This window comes from Carettochelys insculpta, chromosome 3 (assembly GCF_033958435.1).
Source record: "Carettochelys insculpta isolate YL-2023 chromosome 3, ASM3395843v1, whole genome shotgun sequence".
In the NCBI taxonomy this organism is placed as follows: Eukaryota; Metazoa; Chordata; order Testudines; family Carettochelyidae; genus Carettochelys; species Carettochelys insculpta.
In genome coordinates this window covers 65,534,924-65,555,216 of record NC_134139.1, presented here as the reverse complement: position 1 = coordinate 65,555,216, position 20,293 = coordinate 65,534,924, and the positions used below count along the sequence as shown (strand labels likewise).

At 39.9% G+C, this 20,293-nt stretch overlaps 2 protein-coding genes across 3 annotated transcripts in view; both read right to left on the bottom strand.

The window, feature by feature from the left end:
- Window positions 1–1,794, bottom strand: part of LOC142010150 (kinesin-like protein KIF28) — a 72,748-nt gene extending 70,954 nt beyond the window's left edge. Inside the window, exon 1 of the mRNA XM_074988412.1 lies at window positions 1,366–1,794. Within this exon, the coding sequence (XP_074844513.1) occupies window positions 1,366–1,419 (54 nt within the window). The 5' untranslated portion in view covers window positions 1,420–1,794. The remainder of the gene's footprint in view (window positions 1–1,365) is intronic.
- A 387-nt stretch (window positions 1,795–2,181) lies between these two features.
- The window catches only part of AHCTF1 (AT-hook containing transcription factor 1), a 113,327-nt gene continuing 95,215 nt past the window's right edge, over window positions 2,182–20,293 (bottom strand). For both annotated transcript variants that reach the window (XM_074990039.1, XM_074990040.1), the window contains 7 exons: window positions 18,381–18,501; window positions 17,393–17,496; window positions 15,245–15,420; window positions 11,566–13,441; window positions 6,190–6,323; window positions 5,306–5,406; window positions 2,182–3,548 (listed from right to left, as the gene is read on the bottom strand). In XM_074990039.1, coding sequence (XP_074846140.1) covers window positions 3,356–3,548; window positions 5,306–5,406; window positions 6,190–6,323; window positions 11,566–13,441; window positions 15,245–15,420; window positions 17,393–17,496; window positions 18,381–18,501 — 2,705 coding nt within the window. In that variant the 3' untranslated portion in view covers window positions 2,182–3,355. The remainder of the gene's footprint in view (window positions 3,549–5,305; window positions 5,407–6,189; window positions 6,324–11,565; window positions 13,442–15,244; window positions 15,421–17,392; window positions 17,497–18,380; window positions 18,502–20,293) is intronic.

The following is a 20,293-nucleotide window of genomic DNA, read 5'->3' as shown; positions in this document are numbered from 1 at the left end:
AACCTATTTACCATAACTCAGGAAAGTGGATTTCTTATAATGACAGAAGAATCCCTTATAGTTTACAAAGTCTTTAATACTCAGCCAAATCATTAAATATTTTATGAAGCACTTTGCTGTAACCTCATTTTCTCTGCTTAGAGTAATTTTTTCATACTGGGGGAAAGGATGCAAATTAACTGGAATGTGATAAAACCCTTCCAAGTTAATACCACGCTTACTATAATTTGACTAATTCCATTCCATTCTAACAGGGATTTCAGTGCTTGGGTTTTACAAACATATTGGCTTAGTAATGTCAAGACTAATCCCCACGCTGACACTCCACGTGCAGAATGTGGGGGCCCACACAAGGCTTTAAAAATACCTTACCCTCTATTGAATTCCATTTAAAATCTTCCTAAAGTCACATATTCCAAGAACCTGGGAAGTAGCTGCCACCATACAAGTGAGAAAAAACCCCTAGTTAAAACCTAGGAAGACAACGCTTCGGATGTCTCCCTGTGGGGTAATCCCAAACTCTTAACCCTCCCTTCGGGGAGAGTGTGAAAACAAAGAGGAAGAAATTAAGCTGCAATCTGATATCTGACCTATCAGTCTTAACATGCATATACACAGATCCTTCTCCAGGACACAGGAATGGAATCATTGCCTTTAAACAAAACAAAAAGGTGATTTATTAAACAAAAGATATATAAACGAAAAGTGATAAAGTATACTTAGTTGGTAAGTGTTACAGAGCAAATTTAAAAAAGGGTAGATAAAAGTACACAATTACTTCCCTAGCATTCATTTTAAAAGTTACAGTGCAGAGGGAGGTACGTCAGCTAGCCTGGGAAGTCTTGTAACAAACCCAAAATAAAAAATGACTTTACTGCCTCTGACTAAAAATTTCCTCTCTCTTACATATCTTTATGCCCAGAGCGCCTTGACACCTCGGTATTTTACTAGATTCATTAAGCCTGGGTAGGCTTAAAAATCTCTCTCCCCCCACCCTTCACACAAAAGAAAGACCTTCAACTGGTGACTGCTTCAGATCAAAAGATCTCTTTCTCTTTCCCCATTGCCTCACATGGTTGCTTGCCAGCAGAGAATGCACTCTCTCTGAGTTTAGCGCATTACAGGCATTCATTCATGACAAGTATGTGGAACATGTTAATTGTATAAAAAAAAGTTTTCATTTGCTTTTTAAACAGTTTGCTTCTTCACCTATTATTCATTTTTAAGTATTTGACTATATTTCCATACAGTGCATTTAGGTACAAAGCATCACAATCTTAACATGTTAAGAGCTCCCTCCTTTTTTCTCGAATAGCCTATTAAATTACACATTTCAATAAAATAAATTTTGAAGTAACTACTAACCTGATTGAAAGGCCTCACTCGTACTGCTACTTTCACACTGTCAACACTTGGCATGCTTTTATTAGTCTCACACTTTGCAGGATATTCCAAAGCTCAAAAATATTTAAACACAATTCCTTCTCTAGAGTACCTTGTTTTGAGAAATCAAAAATGCAGACAGGAAAGCTGTTTCTTTTTTATAAGGTCAGCTTATTAATTATTAATATTCTTCTCACTGTGTACAAGATCTTAGTTACCTGATAAATTATTTCTAATGTAACTGTACTGGCATTCACTAACTGAAAAGATTAATTTCAGGGCTCAGATGTTCTGCTGCCTTCAAAATTGCACCTGGATGTCAATCAACATTATGAAATACCAACCTAAATTGCTCAAAGATTTAAGACTACTATTTCACAAGTCCAGACTAGCACTTTCCACATTTGCTTGAAAAAGAAATAGATTTTCCCTATTTTTCATATTGTCTATAAAGGAACATTTCTATCACCATATAACACAACCAGTGAAACAACTATAACCTTTGCATACATTTTGCATTGCTCTCAGCTTAGATAATTAAAATAATTCAAGTGAGTTTCACTTACAGGTTTTCAATACTACAATGTAGATTTTTGGACATTATAAAAGCATGTAGATTTACAGAAAATTCTTCATTACTTTAAATTGTGGTAGCATTTCTATTATTCTTAAGTTTTGTAGGGTCTGGTCTATACTAGGGATCAAAGTCGATCCCAGATATACAATTCTAGCCACACTAATAGCCTAGCTAGAACTGACTTATCAGGATCAACTTCTTTTCCCTGGTATTTGCATATCTGGGTTCTTCAGGCTCACACCAATGTCCCTTACTCCACCTGGCAGTGTGGCATACCAGGGTTGATGGCTGAGCTCAGAGGGGGAGAGGAATAGCTCGGTGGTTTGAGCACTGACCTGCTAAACCCAGGGTTGAGAGTTCATTTAGGGATCTGGAGCAAATAGATTTAAAAAAAAAAAAACCCAAACCTGTCAGGGATGGTGATACATCCTTCTGTGAGTGCATAGGACTGGACTCGATGACTTCTCCAGGTCCTCTTCCAGTTCTCTGACAGATAGGTATATCGATTTTGCCACATCTTCACAGACATGGCAAAACTGAACTCCAACAGATCAAGCATGGTGCATCAAACCCACAAGAAGTATACACACGCCCTAAAAGGGTATCTTTTTCAAATTTGGTCCAAGTTTATAGAGGCAATGTCCCTTTAAATGTATGTCCTACAATACATCATTTAAAATACCAAATCACTTATATAGATTTCTGCTGACACAGTAAATTGAAGAAAAAATAGTGAAACATCTGAGGTGTGATGTAGTTTTATAAACTCAAGAGCAGCTTTCCCAGAGTTTAAGACAAATACAAAAAATATTGCACAGCTTTAATACAATTGTTTACATTCTGACTTATATACAGTACATTTTTATCATGAATGTGAAGAATTAGCAGCTTGTGTTCTACAATCCCAATTACTGATTCCAAAGGTTTAAGCATTTTCTATAAAATTTAAAACAATTGTCAAGTTTTAAATTTTTAACCATTAAAGAAAGAATAAAATAATTTTTTTAAAAAAATGTGGCCTAACATTTGAGGGTTAGTAATTATGATGAAACAACATTAAGGTGTCCTCAAGCAATTTGGTCCACTCAAACCATTATTCCCCTCAAAAAGCTAGCAGACAATAAGCATATTGTGAAGTATACATTTTTATTTAACATTCCTAAAATAAGCTGTATTTACATATATAAATGTATGAAGTCTTAATATAAAATAGAAAAAACTGCATTGACTGAAGAAATCGCACTCCATGTGGAGTTACTTATTGAAGACCATTTGTTTATGAAATTTTACAATAATTTATATAAATTATCTTCCAAATTAGATGATTTGTTTTAATAATCCACACAAGTTTGATGACTTTACAAACAATGGTGTACATTACAAATTAAAAAACAGTTATAGCATCTTCCGGCGCACAACTGGCTTTGGAAAATTAGACAGTCTCTTTTTGTTCTTTCGAAGAGTCTTTTCTGCTGTTTCTGCCATTTCTTTCTGTTTGCTTTTTGTCCCATCAATGGGACTTCCAAAAGGAGAAATGAATTTAATCTCCACTGGTGGAGGTGACCAAGAACACTCTTTCTCCATGGCTCTGCAAGGCAGTAGCAAAATCCTATTAGATTACATTATGTTCTAAAAAACTCAAAGGAGTCTGGTTTTATGTATGTTTTTGGCAGACAGAACCAAAGCCAAAATTAAGTTAAATTAAAACCAAACTGGAGCACCCTCCACACCAAAGAAATTCTATGACCAAGCAGTATTTTTCAGGGCAATAATTTATATGAATAACTTCAAGTAAAGAGTGAAATATGTACAAACTGCATTAACATTTACAGGTGAAGCTCTTGATGTTCAAAAGAATAACAATCATAATTTTCAAGCAAGATAAAGAAGGCAAACAAATAATTCGATGAAGCGCAGGACTATGGTACCCTGAGTTTATTCCTCAGATCTCAAAAGAGGTCAACTGTCCCATAACAGATTTGTTCCTGATTTAGATCTATTGTCACCACTATGCCTGTAATTAAGGACACAGGGATTGACTAGAGCAAAAAAGAAAGACTAGACTTAAGATGCACAGAGTTGATAAAGAGGAGGAAATGGGGCAGAGAGAGACTCTGATCTTAAGGAGGGGAGTTAAAAATAGATACACAAGTAGAGAATAAATAAGGCTGTACTTAAGCACATTCCAGTCCAAATATACCAGACAGTGGGGGGAGGAGGGGGTGAAAGGGGTCTGTATGTTTTGCACCATCAATGGAGAACTGAATTATTAGCTGAGGAAACAAAAAAACTTAAAAATTAAAATCTATGGCTTGAAACAATGTAATAACTGAGTGCTCCTTTCATTATACTCTCTCTCCCCAAAATAATGCCTTTTTTTGTTTAAATAAAAAATGAGGAGCCAGTACTCAGATGGCTTCCCCTACTTCCCCAAGCCAGTCCCATGGCTGGGGCTGCAGAGGTGCTGGTACTCAGTACCAGTAAGCAAGCAAGCAGGTGAATGCGTAAGCAAGTGAGTGAGCGAGCGTGTGTATAAAAACTAAAAAAACCTGAAGCTTTGTTAGGAGGTAGAAGGAATCTATGGTATTTCTTTGAAAATGCTAAATCATAATTAAACCTGCAAGGGGCTATTTTCCTTCATTTATAAGGTCTTCTATCTTACCAATATTAGATGAAAGAGACCACCACACATACTTGTCTCATTTATGTGACACAGAAAACCAAACTAGTTTTAATATAAGTCTCAAAATGTTCAGCTGGATGAACAATAATTCAGGATTCTACTTCTGAAAAAAAAAGTTCTAGAAAAAGAATATTTTTCAATGGAAATGCATATTGACTATACTTGAGCCTTGAAAATAATTTTGAAAAACCCCAATAAATCAAGTGGCATAATATTTTCCACAACCATTTAAAAGAAAGTGGATATGAGACACCTGTTTCCACACAAAGGGGCTCAATCATAAATTCAAGAATTCATTTTCACTTTGCTACAAGGGATATAAGAGAAATCAACAACTCTACAGCATCAGAAAATGTATATCAATATTTCAAACTGGCAGTTAGCAACATTGCTCCTCACACAAATTCATTGTGAACAACTACTGTCAAAGGATTTCTTGAACTTTTACACAGTCATCAAAATTACAAGTGAGGGATTCAACTGTCCTCAAGAGGAAGTTCTTCAGCTTCCTGCTGGAAAACATCACCTTTTATTCACTCTTCTCCATTGTATGGAGTGAACTACAGAATTTTGCAAGTTTACCTCCTAAAAACTTAGAATGGAGAACTTTTGCACTTTATCATCTTTACAGAAATTGCATTCAAGTGTTAAGTGTTTCATACTTGCTTGCTTGTTTTGTTTTGGATTTTGTAGTTCTTCTTCTCTTCACTTTCTGCTTTCCCACAGACTCCACTGACTTATCCTCTTCTTTAATTGGTAACTCCTATGTTAAGGCAACAGAAAACATACATGGATTTATACTACAGACACTTCCCAATTTTAAGGAATACTGACTAATTTATCAACATGCTTAGTCCCAAACAGTTTTAGACTCAGATTTACCTGGAGAGTAGCTGCTATTTCAATAATGCATTATAAATTACTTGAGCAAACAGTAAACTATTCAAAATGCATCTTAAACTAGTCAAAATGCTTCTTTCAGTGCACCAAACTATTGTGAATTCACAAACGAATTCAGCTAACAGTTTTGGCCAGAAACCCCCTCTTCCTGGAAACGTCAAGTTGTTTAAAAAAGGCAATTCAAATAGACATTTAAGATGTTTTAGCTGCCAGATTAATTTTTTTCATTTTGCCAGGGGGAAAAAAAAAAAAAAAAAAAATCAAAAAGATTTCAGTTCAAGATCAACCAATTATGTTTGTCTGGAGGCCAAATTGAAAAAAATAAATTATTTGCTCAGTTCTATTACTGAAGAATGTTGATAAAAATACAACATCTACATTTCTAAAGACATAAGCTGCTATTTTCTCAAACGTCAGCAGTATAGTACCAACATGTACAAATTCATAAAGATTTATTTTTCCAATTAATAATTAGCTCTCAAGAAAGAGTCAAATAGTTTTATCTTCATTAAACTTAAAGTTTTCTTGTCGGAACTTTCATTAATGATCCCTCTTGCAGACCCCTGTTCTGTACAAGAATATATTCTTAAAAAAACAAACTACAAAGAAAAGCTTCAAACAGAAAGCAATTACAAATATTACTTACTAATTCTTTCACAATCCGTGAAATACTGGACACACGTTTCCTCCTAGATCTCAAAAGGGGAGGTGAGAACACAAACTGAGAAGATAATTCTGGGTCTAAATCCTTGAGCTGTACTGGGTGTTCTGTCTTGTCAGCTAGAACAACAAAATGTAAATAAAAATGATGAGGAAAGAAAAAATAAAACTAATATTTCAGAAAAGAATTACAAAACCAAGATTATGCCCTAAAAACGTCAGTTGATCTTAAACCAAAAATGAAGGGTCAAGTTGGGCTGTCTCATGGAAGCTCACAGTTTTTGTACTTCTCCTGTAATGGCTGTATCTTGGGTTGCTGACTTAATGCAAAATGTAGATCAGATTAAAAACTAATCCAATGATACCAATCTGGATATCTAAATAACCTGAAAAACACTGGCTTCAATTAGGTGTGAACTATCAATCATTTCAGTGACATTTTAACAGTAGTCCTGGGACAACACTAAACTACTTCTCTACCAATCAAAGAGCACAAAAGGCATGAAGAAGTATCCTATACTGAAGAGATGCTCAGTCATCTGAGAGATGCATGTTCTTTTAGTGACACAAATCAGGGAACTCAAACTGTAGATACAATTTGCAGGAGTAAAAAAGTTACTCTCTGTTGTGACTGTTACTGGAGATGTGTTGCTCAGACCTATTGAAGTCAGGTGTGCATGTGCGTGCACAGCTATTGGAAAGGAAAGTTTTTCCCTAGCAACCACCAGTCGGGTCAGCTGTGGAGCCTCCTAGAATAGTGCATGTGCAGAGCTTATATATGACCCAGTCAACAGCACCCTTCAGTTCCTTCTAGTTCTCCACTGCAACAGTGGGACAGGATGGTGAGTTTCTAATAGATATGAGCAACAGTTCTAGAAGAATAACAGATCCAATGGTGAGTAGCTGGCTTTTCTTCTGAGTGCTTGCTCATATCTATGCGAGTTAGGTGATTCCCCAGCCAAACCCAGGAGCACGGGTCAGAGTCAAAATGTGGCTGACTCAAGGACAGTGGCCCCAAAAGCTGCATCTCATTTAGACTGCCGAGATGAAAAAGTGTGTACAGAGGACCACATTGCAGCAGAACAGATTTCCTGGAGAGACACATGGGCCAGGAGGACGGCTGAAGAGGTCTGAGCTCAAGTAGAGTGCACTGCGATAGGCAGTAGGGAAACAATAGCTAGGACACAGCACACCGGTATACAGAATGTTAGCCAGGAAGAGATGCGCTGTGATGAAACCTTTCATGCACTCAGCAATGGCCATAAAGAGCTGTGAGGTCTTGTGGAAGCATGCACAGCTGTTGGTAAGTTTTTCTCCTAGCAACTACCATTTAGGTCGGCTGGGGAGCCTCCCGGAATGGCTGCCTGTGTGGGGTTTATGTATGACCCAGCCGACCTGGCACCCCTCAGTTCCTTCTAGCTGCCCCTCCGACAGTGGGACAGGATGGTGAGTTTCAAGTAGACATGGGCAACACATTTTAAAGAACAATGGTTACAATGATTGGTCCAGTCAATTTAGAAGGTAAGCACCTGCTACAAAACAAGAGAATACAGCAGTTGCTCCCATTGGGAGCTATGAGGTTTAGGGTTGAAAACAGGAAGGAAAATGTCCTGGCTAGCATGGAAGCCAGATACCACTTTTGGTACGAAAGTTGGGAGAGGGTAAAGTTGGACCCTGTCCTTATGGAACACCATGTACAGGGACTTTGACTGGCTGAGGTGATAGCCACAAGTCCACTTTCCAGGAGCAGTAGGGGAGAGAACAAGTGGCTAGGGTTTTGAAAGGGGTGCATAAACATCTAAAGCACCAAGTTAATGTCCCAGGCCAGGACTGGCTCATGAGCCAGCAGGCAAAGTCAGTCCATGCCCTTGAGGAAACACCCCACTGCATGTGAAAATAGACACACACATCCTCCTTCCCCCTGGGATGGAAGGCTGAGGTGGCTTCCAGAAGAAAGAAGCAAGACCTTGCTGCTTCAGGGAAACGAGGTAGTCTAGCACCTGCGTTAGAGAGGTAGACATAGGAACAAGGTTGCACTGACTGCACGAGCAGGAGATGCACATCCACTTGGCCAAGTAGGACTGTTGCATAGACGGCATGCAACTACTAAGGAGAATCCACTCCACAGGCCCCAAGCAAGCCTGCTTGTTGGGAATCAACCACAAACCTGCAATGCCATGAGGTGAAGGGACCGGAGGTCCAGGTGGCAAAGACAGCTAGGGTTTTGCGTTGATGAGGTCTGGAAACAGGAAAAGCTGAATGGGCGTAAACTTGAAGATCTTCATCAGCATGAATTACCACTGTTGGCAAGCCCTCACTGGGGCTATGAGGACTATGTCTGCCCTGTCCCTGTGAACCTTTAGATACATTTTGTGCACAAAGGGAAAAGCAGCAAAGACACAGAGCAACATTGGGGTCCATGGGATGAGGAACATATCTTCAATGGAGCCCAGGCTGAGACCCTGATAGGAGAAGACTGCTCCAAAATGTGAAGAGGTCCAGCTGGGGAAAGCCTCGCTTTCCGAAGATTGAGTGGAGGATGTCCATGCGGATCAACCACTTGCAGGCAAGGAACTGAAGACTGAGACTGTCTGCCAGCTGGGTCTGGACCCCCTGGGAGATAAGAAGTCTTCAGGTGAATGGAGTGGGCTATGTAGCAGTCCCAAAGGCACGGAGCTTCAGGGCACAGCAGGTAGGAGCACCCTCCGGCAGTTGATGTAATGCATTGCCGTAGTATTGTCCATCAGGACTGGCATGCAACAGCCATGGAGATGAGGTAGAAATGGCAGACACGTGAGGTGAACAGCCCAAAGCTCATGCATGCTGATGGGGGGAGAGGACTCCTCCATTGTCCACATCACCTGAGTGGTAAGATGTTGCAGGTAGGCCCCCCCAGCCCAAAGCAAACATGCCTGTGACAAGGGACACAATGGGCTGAGGGGCGTGAAAGAGAATGCCCACTAGAACATTCTCTGGACACAAACGTCAACACTGGAGACATGGTGGGGCATTGTGATGACCATGTCTAAACTGCCCCAGCAGAGACAACACGCCAAGACCAACTATGCCTAAAGAGAGCAGAGACTGAGCCTGGCAAATGGAAGCACGTACACACATGCTGCCACACAGCCCAGGAGCTGAGCAAGAGCCTGGTAGCAATGACTGCGGAGGAACACCCTGGCCTCGACAGCATCAAAAACGGCCCTGACGAACTCTATGTGATCAGTAGGGATCAGTGAGGACTTTGCCAGGTTGAGCAGCAGACCCAGCCTGTCCAGGGTCTCCCCTACGGGATGCCACCTCAGTGTGCAACCTGGCAGAAAGAACAACACTGCAGGAGCCAGTCCTCCAGATATGGGTACACCTGGACACTATCGCAGCAGAGGAAGAGGGCCACAACCTTGCTCTTGGTGAACTCCCTGGGGGGCTGTAGAAAATCTGAAAGGGAGGGCAGTAAATTGGAAGTGCATGTGGGTCCCTTGTAAACTGCAGGTATCATGAATAGGAGGGACAGATGGACATGTGGAAGTAAGCATCCTTTAAGCTGAAAGTAATGTACCACTCCCCGGACCCTGAACACCACATGAAACTTGTAGGACACAACAAACTTGTTGACAAGTATCAGAGAGGTAGCCATGTTAGTCTGTAGCTTCGAGAACAAGAAGTCCTGTGGCACCTTATAGACTAACAGATATTTTGGAGCATAAGCTTTTGTGGGCAAAGACCCGTTGAATCTGATAAAGCAGGTCTTTGGCCACAAAAGCTTATGCTCCAAAATATGTTAGTCTATAAGGTGCCACAAGACTTCTTGTCGTGTTCAACGAACTTGTTGACTCCCCTGAGGTCCAGGATGGGTCACAAACCTCTGTTTGCATTTCAAACCACAAAGTATTGTGGATAGAACCAATGGCCCACGTATGAAGGAAGTACTATTGCCCCCAGGCACAGAAGTGACTGCACCTCCTGGTGGAGAAGCTGCTCACAAGAAGAGTCTCTGAAGAGGGATAGGGGCAGAGAGAAGTGGAAAGAGATGGTGTCTCCTGAGGAAATTGTCCTGAAGACCCATTCATCCAAAGTAAAGACCAACCAGGCTAAGAGGAAGAAACAGAGAGCCAAGAAAGGGCAGGGTAAAATCCAGTGGTGTGGGTACTCCAGGCTTGGGTCTACCACACAAAGAAGTGCTTTGCCCTGGAGGAGAACTTGGACTGGCCGTGACTGGCCCTGGACTGTTGAGGTACAAGTTTGTGGCAAGAGTGCTGGTAAAAGTCCAAGCACCCTTATGGTTGAAAGGGCCTGGACTGTTGTTGTGGCTCCTGCAGTTTGAAGGGTTTTTGCTGCGCAGCCAGGGTGTGCATACCAAAGGACTTCATGGTGCTGCAAGAGTCCTTCAGGCTATGGAGGCAGGAATCACTCTGCTGTGAAAACAACATCAATGATACAAGAGGTTTCTTCAATGCTACCAAAGCTGTTAATTGATGGAGAAACCATGGAATCAATCCCCTGAGATCAAAGGATGGTATCCATCTCTTGAAAGACAATGAAGCCATTGCTTCTTGCTGGATGGAGTACTATAATCAACACTTGAACCAACCCTCCACCAGAGTCCTAGAATCCCTTGGCCAAATCCCTCACCAACCACCTAGGGACAATCCTACAACACTTCCTACCCTGAATAAGGTCCAAACCACCATCAAAACAATGAAGTGCAACAAGGCAACTGAATTAGATAGAATCCCTGCCAATGTCTTCAAAGAAGGTGGGCCAGAGCTCCATGAGAGAACTAGGGAGCTGTGGTGTAGCAACAGGTACTCAAGCCATAATAAACAACAGCCTCACAGGGGGTTAATAAAGCAACTGAGGGGGTGCTAGTTCATCTGGGTCATATATAGGCTCCACACAGGTGCCAGTCCTGAGGGTTCCCCAGCTGACCCAACTGGTAGCTGCTAGGGAAAAAACTCTCAAAGCCATTTGTGCACACCTATAGTCGAATAGAGCAAGCACTCAAAGAACACTATATTATTTGTTTCCAGAATGAAAATTAAAGAAATGAAGGATGCAGGGAAATGAATAATTTGAAACATTTAAACCAGAAAGAAATTAAGAACAAAAACACAAGATCATAGTAAGTTTCATTCCACTGGATTTGATCACAATTCCCTCATTGATAACAGTCTTCTAGAACAACTGAGCCCCTACAACTCTTACATATAAGAAAAAAGGAACTGTACCCTTCACTATGAATGTTAACTTTTATAAAGTGATGTTCCTTGCATTAAACAGCGCTCAAAATATTTCATGTAGCTAACAGACGAGAATGAAATTATACACAAAATAGGAATGTTTAAGAAAATAATTCAGGTACCTTTTGATTTCTTTGTAAGTTTTGTGAGAGGTGGAGAGAAAAAGAAAGATTCATTTTCCTCTAGGGAGAGCTTCTGACGCATGCTAATTTTGCTGGATCTGGTACGAGTAATATGAGTAGCATGAACTGCTAGAGTTCTCTCCATTTCACCAAGTTTTGATTCAGTTAGGTCTGCAACTAGCAAAGGAGGATTGCAATCAGATTTTTGAGGCAAGCCTTCTTCCTCTGCGCTTTCCTCCGATACTGATTGTAGTTGGCTCTTTTTTCGACGTCCAGTTCTGGCTAATGTCCTAGCTGGAGCCAATGCCTCAACAGGTTGAACAGGTGTTTTCTCTAGAGTGGGTTTTCCAGTACCTGTTTTTTCTGCTTTAGAAGGTGTGACTCTTGTTGATCTTCTCTTAGGGGTATCAGGAATTTTCAAAATTTCCTTTGAATGTACATCTTGTTGAGTGGGTACAGAATCTGTATGTGCAGACAAGTTTAGTGTCCTTCTTCTAATGTTTTTTCTAGCAAGTATGGAAGATTTAACTTCCATTTGATGAAGAGGCGGCTTTGAAGTATGAAACTCACCAATTTCTGAGACTTCTGATGATGTACTAGTCTTTTTTGGCCTGCCTCTTCTAGTTGGCACAGGCACCTGCTGCTCACAGGGCTCAGCCTCCTGATCAATAATGATGTTTTTGGTAAATTGTAAGTGAACACTTTTTAATTTTCTTCCACCTTTACTGGGACTGACTGCTATTTTTATCTTTTGATCACTGAAAAGCTGGTTATTTCCTTGATCTCCTACTGAACTTCTGGCACCTCTAGCAGTCCTTTTAGAAGTAGCAGGTAGCTTAATTGCTTCTTCAGTAAGAACAATTTCCTCATTCGCCTGCTCAGAAAGTATTGATGCAGATTCCCTAGTTCTCCTTAATCCCCTTCTTGGAGTACTAGCTATCTGTAATCCCTGTTCAATAGAATGTACATCGCCAGATGTTTCTAAATGATTCCCCCTTGTCTTCCTGGAACCTCTCCTTGGTGTATCAGGGATTTGAGATATTTGTTGATCCTGAGAATTTCCAACAGCATCAAGATGAGAACATTCATGAATTTCAGAAGTTTCTTTTGTTCGCCTGGCACTTCTCCTCAGCATACACGGTCCCAACATATCTGGCCTGTCTATCTTTGATAGCTGTTGACCATCTGTTGAGAGGATATTTAGATTTTTTCTCTTTCGTCCCCTTGGACGTCTAGGTGTCACCACATATTCTACTTCACAAACACTGGTATTTGCTTCCTGCACAGTTATCAGTGGAGTGTTTGTTGACTCCTGGGAACTAATTACTTTTTTGCTTAAAGGTATACTTGAATGAACAGTCTGCTCCACTACTTCGGAAGTGAATTCTTTACTTCTTGTGTCTTTGATTACATCTAATAAATTTTCAGCAATAGCTACCTTAATAGGTTCAGGCACATATGGGAATGCCTCTACGATATTCTGAGACTCCTGACCACTAGTTACAGTGGGCCCTAAATCTGTAATGTTCTCTTGGTTATTATTGCCTACATGATCCATATGCTTGCCCCCTGTTTTTGTGCTAACAGGTTTAGTAGCCATATCTAATGTTGTAGGGTCTCCTGTCTCAATTTCACCTTCTTCTCCTTCTAATATTAAAGTAAAATTGCTTTCAGACACAAAAAGTTCTCCATCCCCTTCAGCTGCACCACACTCAGTGGGGTCTTTTGCATCAGGCAAGTCATAAGTGAACTGCTGTTTGACAGCATCAAAGTTGTACTGAAGTTTAAGAGTGCCTGTAGGATACTGCTCATTAAATGGACGCGTTCCAGCTGTTTCTTCTGAAACTTGTACATCAAGAGTGCCATCTTCAATAAACTAAAATAAAGGTAAACAGGTCTGTTATTAATATACTAATGTATTAATTTCTGCACATACACTCTACCTTCTTTAATCTGGCAATTTTGGGTAACTGGCTATGCTGGACTATGGAGTTTTCCAGTCCATGGGTGTTCATCATAATGAAGGGCAAACAAAGTCTATTACTAAAGCTTGTGTGTGTACAAACACTGTAAAGTACTGTATGTGTATAACATGTTGTAAGATAAATCCTTAATGCACTATATTTAAAATGGTATTTAAAGTGGTGGTGCAACAGCTGGATTGCACTGGGAAGTCAGAGGGAGGGAGGATGCATGAGTGTGCTGGAGTGGGGGCATAAGGTCTGGGAGGGATGGGTGTGTGAAGGGGGAGGTGTAGGGTCTGAGTGCGAGGGACATTTGCCTGGTGTCCCATGTGGCTCTGTGCCCCTCACCAAAAAGCCTCCAGACAATTCCAGCCTACTTCACTATGCCTGATATCATGTTCAATAAGTTAAAATATGATGACTACGTCCAAATCCAGAGTTTTACTTCAAGAAACTGGATCACCATCGATTTTTATGGCTTTGTTCCTTCTCTACATTTAACCCAGAAATAAGTGATGGGAAGACATGCTCTCTGTATTGGTAACTGATGGGAAGACATGCTCTTTCTATTGGTAGTTATCAGTTTTAACCTACAGTATGTGATCCACAGCAACCAAAAGAAAAGGGAACAGCAAAGCAGGAGAAAATGGAAAAGATCAGGGGCTTAGGAATCAGATATTGTTGGACTCATACAACAACTCAAATCCTGAGAACTAGGTGCAAAAACCATAAAAATGCAGGATCCGCAGCCCAGCTCCCCACAGGTGCGGGGGCTGCTGTTGTGGATCCCTGGCCCCAGCCAAGCTCCTCGACTTCCTCAGGATCTCCCCGGCTACAACAGGGTTGGCAAGGCTCCCTGCAGCTGGGCTGTCAATGGGGCTTCTTGCCACCAGTTGGAGCATCCCACCAGCCACGCTGACTCTGGCAACTAAGGCTCTCTGGAACAGCAATATCCGTGGTCATGCCAGAACATGGATGTTGGTGGACAAGAGTGTGCCAGTCAAGAGAGTGTCAACCCGTACTGCAATGAACCAGCCTTTAAAATCATAACTAATATCAGAGGTTCTATAAATCAGGCTTTGAACCCCAACTAAAATTTCTGTTTAGTTGGATACAACTTGGCAGTCTAATTATTACATTACTGAGAAACTGTTTACACCTCATTACACACAGCATATACAATTTTCCAAGAGTCCAAGTTCCCACATTACTTTTGAAAATAGGCTGCACTAAAAAATTATTGGGCACAAAGCCATCCGATCACTGACACACTTTTGAAAATTTTACCCAGTGAGCCTGCTTTGTTAAAATGAAATTGCACTGTCATCTCTACTTGCTTTTAAGCCTTACCACAGACATTTGATTTTGGAGCACTTCACGCAGGGGATTATGTAAATATTCATATTTAAGCAAATCATATTAGTAAGTAACTGGTCCAATCTGAATTTAGGAAAAGAAAGATGTTGACTACATGCTCTTAGTTATTTGCACTGCTGTAGTAATAGCCATTTTGAATTGTACCTGACTGTCCTAAGTGCTGTGGAAACACAAAGAAATACATGATCTCTAGCTCAGCAAGGACATTAGTAATTATTGCAATCAACTCAAGAGACTTGCAGGTCAGACAAACATTCAGATGCCAAATGCCAAGGTTCTTGGATTTCCCAAGAGTTTTTCTACCTCATACTAACATAACAAAATAGGCAAATTCTTACATCATAGTCTTTCATTTCAGGAAGATTTTTAGAAGTAGATGTCTTTTCTTGCAGGAAAGGAATATTTTCTTCTACTGCAGCTTCCCCTGTCTTCTGATCCTCATGCCTTTCTTCTTCAAGCTGGTTTTCTGAATGAGTACTGGGAATATCCTCACTATGAAGGATACGGATCACAGCTGAAAGAGATTTCCCCACCCCAGTAAATTTCGGATTTCAGGCTGTCTGGTATAAAAATCAGCACAAGCCGACTAACTGCTGCATAAATATTGATTATTGTAATAGTACGATTAATAGCTATTCTGTAGATATGTCTAACGTATTGGTCTGGATACATGATTATGTTTGAGCATGCCTTCCCCCAATCCTTTGGTGGTCACATGCACAGTTGGCTCCTTCATATAAAATATAGAACAATCTGAAGGTTGTTCTAAATTACTTCAGTTCCCAACTGTTTCAAGCAAACTAGCTTGTAACCTGGTGTTGATGGGGCACAAGGAAATAATCGCTCTTTTATACGAAGACAGATGAAATTGCTTACACAAGGCAATAGTGATGGGTCCATACAGTACTAAGATATGTGCACCTGTACACATAGGTCAGACAAAACTGATTCAGAAAATTCAGTTCAATCCATAATTCATTTCTCCCTTCTTTATACAGTTAAAAACTGATTTCACAAATGTCCTCTAATACCTTTTTAAAACAATACCAGGGTGTTCTTGTATTGAAAAAAGAAAGGTATATCTTGCTCACTAGCCACCATAATACAGAGAGATTACCAGTGTATGGTGGATCAAAGTATAACATAATTCCTAGACACTTAACACTTACACCAAAGATGCTCATATCTCATTACCTATAGGGCAAAATTGGCCATCAACATGACCCAAGAGAGATGTTCATTGTTTGTTTCCTATAAAAAGTATGTGATTTTCACAGTAAAGAAGCTGACCAAGTATTATTTTATCAACCACAGTTGGTTAATAACATATTAAAACCACCAAACAGGTTGTTTTTACTATTATGTGGAACACAGAGCCGCAAAAGACACATTAAAGAGCAACTTGAGGCTTGTGGCCCTCAGCCTGAGTATCACTGCCAAAACTGTCTAGCTCTTCAAAGACTTCTTTTGTAATAAGAGTAGAGCAGGGACACATTTCTGGACATGGAATCTGGAAAAAATGGCTCCAGAGATGCAGGAAACAGTCCGAGTTGAGATTTTAAAATGTTGCACATAGTATTTTAATCTTAAATTTATGGATAGATTAAATTTTATTATTCTTTTTCTGTGAAATCTACATGTTGTACATCCCTAGTCTGGCACCATTAGGGCCTGCACAGTCGCAAAAGAGGGAATTTGCCTGGCTTGGGAGGTCAAGCATCTGGGCTCACCTGGGGGGCCACCACCAAGCCTTCTAGCCAAGTTCTCTCCTGCCTGTGGCCCACTTCCTGTCTCCAGGTTGTCAGGGGAAGAAGGGACCCTCCTCTACTGGGTGAGATCCCTGCTGTGGGGTTGCTGGGGTACACAGGGGAAGGGGAACTCCACTCCTCTCCCCCACTGTGGGGCTACCAGCAGGGCTCCACTCCCAGCCTGCAAACCAGACTGGCTCTGCATTGCTGGGGCTCTTTAGTCCAACATCTGTGGTCCTTCTGGACCACGAATGTTACCAGACCAGAGAGCCACACAGGAGAGGTTCAACGGTAGTAGTAAAATATCCTCTTAAGAAAGCATAAGCTGGGTCTGAGAATCATTACTAAAAACAGCAAACAACCAGCAAAGAGCCTGCAGATGATGATAAATTAAGTTTAAGGCCTCTATGCTCTCCCCCTAAAACAGTGCCTAACAAAAGCTAGTAAAGAACATCATGAGGTCAGGGACAGACAACCTATCTCTAATATCACTTCAGAGGTCTACTTCTTGAGGACCAGTTAAACTTCCAAACTAATCAACGGTTAGAGCCAACACATAATGCATGACTTTCTTCTGCAGCTGTGGTATCAGCAACATTTTCTGCTGGCATGGAGCCACACAGAAAACAACTCTTTTTCCCTGCTATCACATGTACTGTTAATGTATTGCTACTGAACTCATCTTGTTCTGCTTCCAGTAAAAACTTGTTGCTAAATAAATACACCAAACCTACATACATTCAGAATCTGCTCCTGGTGCTTCCAAAGCCTGTGAGCTTAGCGGAGGCAGCTCTTTTTCTTCTGGTAAAGATGGCACCTTGGACTCTTCAGTGGCTGTTTCACTTTGTAAACAGAAGAAAGTTCCACTTATAAATTTTGGATTGAAACGGCGATGTAAAAACAATTTGTTCTAATTTCTTCAGTACTCATGCCCATGGTTTGTAACAGTATAAATTCAGAACAAAATCTGCAACTCCCTACCCCAAAAATATTTGCATTCAGCTCAGGTCTCATAATTACATACATACATTAAAAATGCCATAATTCAAGTACTAAATGTCCCTACACTCCAAGTGTTTTGTTAAAAATCTTGTTTTCTGCAGAATGATTATTTTTGGATTATTTATGTTATACCAAAGTTTAGAAAAAATTGTACAAAAGGTAAGGTTGGAACAAATTAATCAGCTACCACAGATTATTTAATTTTCCTACCTGTACTTAGTTAATGCAGAGTTTTTCAATATAATGAAAAATTTACTTTGAAGTGAAAGACTGATTGTTTGTATTTTCAGAGGACATAAGGAAGCTGATTTTGTAAAAAGTGTTGTCAAAATAAACCAAATAAAACAATTCCCCAGAAAACTTTTCAGACGTGCAAACCTTAGCTACCGCTTTTAATTACACAAGGTAAACAATTTTCAGACAGAAGTGGTACTTTCAAGTACAGAGTGTCAGTTTAACTGAATAAGCTTTAAAAGTCTAGTGCTTGCATTAACTAGTTTGCATCCACCGTACTTAATGAATATTTTGTCTTTCTGATTAACATATGATTATTTACAAATGAGATTATGTTTACGCAGCAAGCTGCAAGGAACCCCAATAGCATGTAGTTTATAAAAATAAAATAGTAGAGAACCAATCTGAACATAATAGAGATTTCAAAATATAAGAAAGCCAACTGGCATTCATATTTGTATACCCAACTTATTTATTTTTACATATTTACCTTTCATTGGCTGGCAAACAAATAGAGGCTCCAGCAACTTGAAAGGTGTTTATGTGATTGTATACCAACACACTCTCCTCAGGAAGGGCAGAACATTCTATTTCCGTCCTTTCCAGAAATCCTAGGAACAACATTAACAACAGCTGAACAATAGGTAGCTACTTACATTGTATTCAATATGGGTAGCTATTTTCACTATAAACAAAATTAGTTCTTTGAAAGAGTTGACCTAATTTTTAATTATCAACGTCATTATATTTCATTCTTTTACTTATTGAAAATGCAAAAGTGACATCCTAATGCAATGTTGTTATTGCTGCCACTATAAAGGAAACTCAGCTTGCTTTCACAATCATAGAAACATAGGGCTGAAAGAGATTTATATAGGTCATACAATTGAGAACCTAGTGGGTAGGCAAGAGTGTATATGCAAATAAAGTATTTGTCCTTTACTATATAATACGATTTAATATTTTGTTACCTCTTCACCATACCTGGTTCTTTCAAGGGCAACAAATTGACAAATGGAAACATTTTAGGAGACAAAAAGATCTAGACAGTGGCTGTTGAACCACAAAGAAAAACTGGATTTGCAGCTGAAAACTTCCAACAATATTTTTCCTCTGAATATTAGAAGTTTAAGTCCCCTTTTCTTGGATTTTAGATATTTTTCTCTGTATCTTTCATTTGTTTTTTTCTTCGTTCTCTCATTAGAGAGCTTTCCAATGTGCCCTTTTGCGTCTCCCTCTCCATAATGATGATAACCGTGGTTGAGATGGGCTTGTCTTTGGTCTCCCCAAAGGCTGATGCTAGTAATAACAAGATAGACATCCTTTTCCTGCCCTGCATCCCCGAAACGTAGGAAGGGAGAAACAAAATTAAATGCTTTTGGCACTCGAGCCAGGGATAAAGCTTGATGCTAAAGAAATTAAGTGGGTGGCTAGGCCACCACTATTATTTCTATCTTCTCACACATCACTGTGTTAATTTCGTTAGCCTCTTTTTTGTCTGGGTGCCTGCTTCCTCCTCCTTTCATTACCACACTCAATAACCTGAACTTGAATTAAACAGATGAATCAAACAAAATGGTTTAAGTAGGAGAAGCACAGACTATCACTTGAAAAGATTACCTAACAATGATTATGCTTGGAAAAGACGTATTGTGTAACTTGTCCAACTACAAAGGATTGCTATGAACCATTACAGTCACTGAACTATTCTATTACAGATACTTGGACCTGGATTATTCCTCTCTGCTTGTGTAAATAAGTGAGACTTTAGTTGGGAACTTCTGCTGCTCACGAACAAGGCCCACAAGACCTTGCAGAGCCCTTCAATTTAAAATCACATTATATCGATTAATTTTGACTACATAAACCACTGCTGTCAATGCCGTAATTTTAAGATCTCCTGCCACACACAGATGGACACTTGCACATCTCTACCAAAATTAGCACATCCTGGACACAATTCAATAGACAGAAAAGATTACAACATAGTCCCAGTATGCAGTTTTCAAATACTTCTAGCTTATCAACATTTTCCAATAGATCAAAGGTCAAATGAGGACTAAGCCTAAAGAATGCACAAAAATGTAGCTGATGAAACATTTCTTTCAACCCAAAAAATAAAACAAAAAACCCACAGGTAAACCCACACTAGAAGTACCAGTTTTCAAAAATAAAAATTTGTTACCTTTTAGCTGACACTAAGCACAAAGACATGCAACATATGAAAGTTAGAGCTATCTCAAGATAAGATGCCTGTGAAAGGACTTTTTCAACTATGGAAGTCTAGCACGCTTGTGGGCACTATACTAATGTTAGCTATTGCCCACTGTAAATATTATTAATCTTTTAAGAGGCATCCCCCCAATGGTAATTTAATTATTTTAGTGACCACATGACAACACA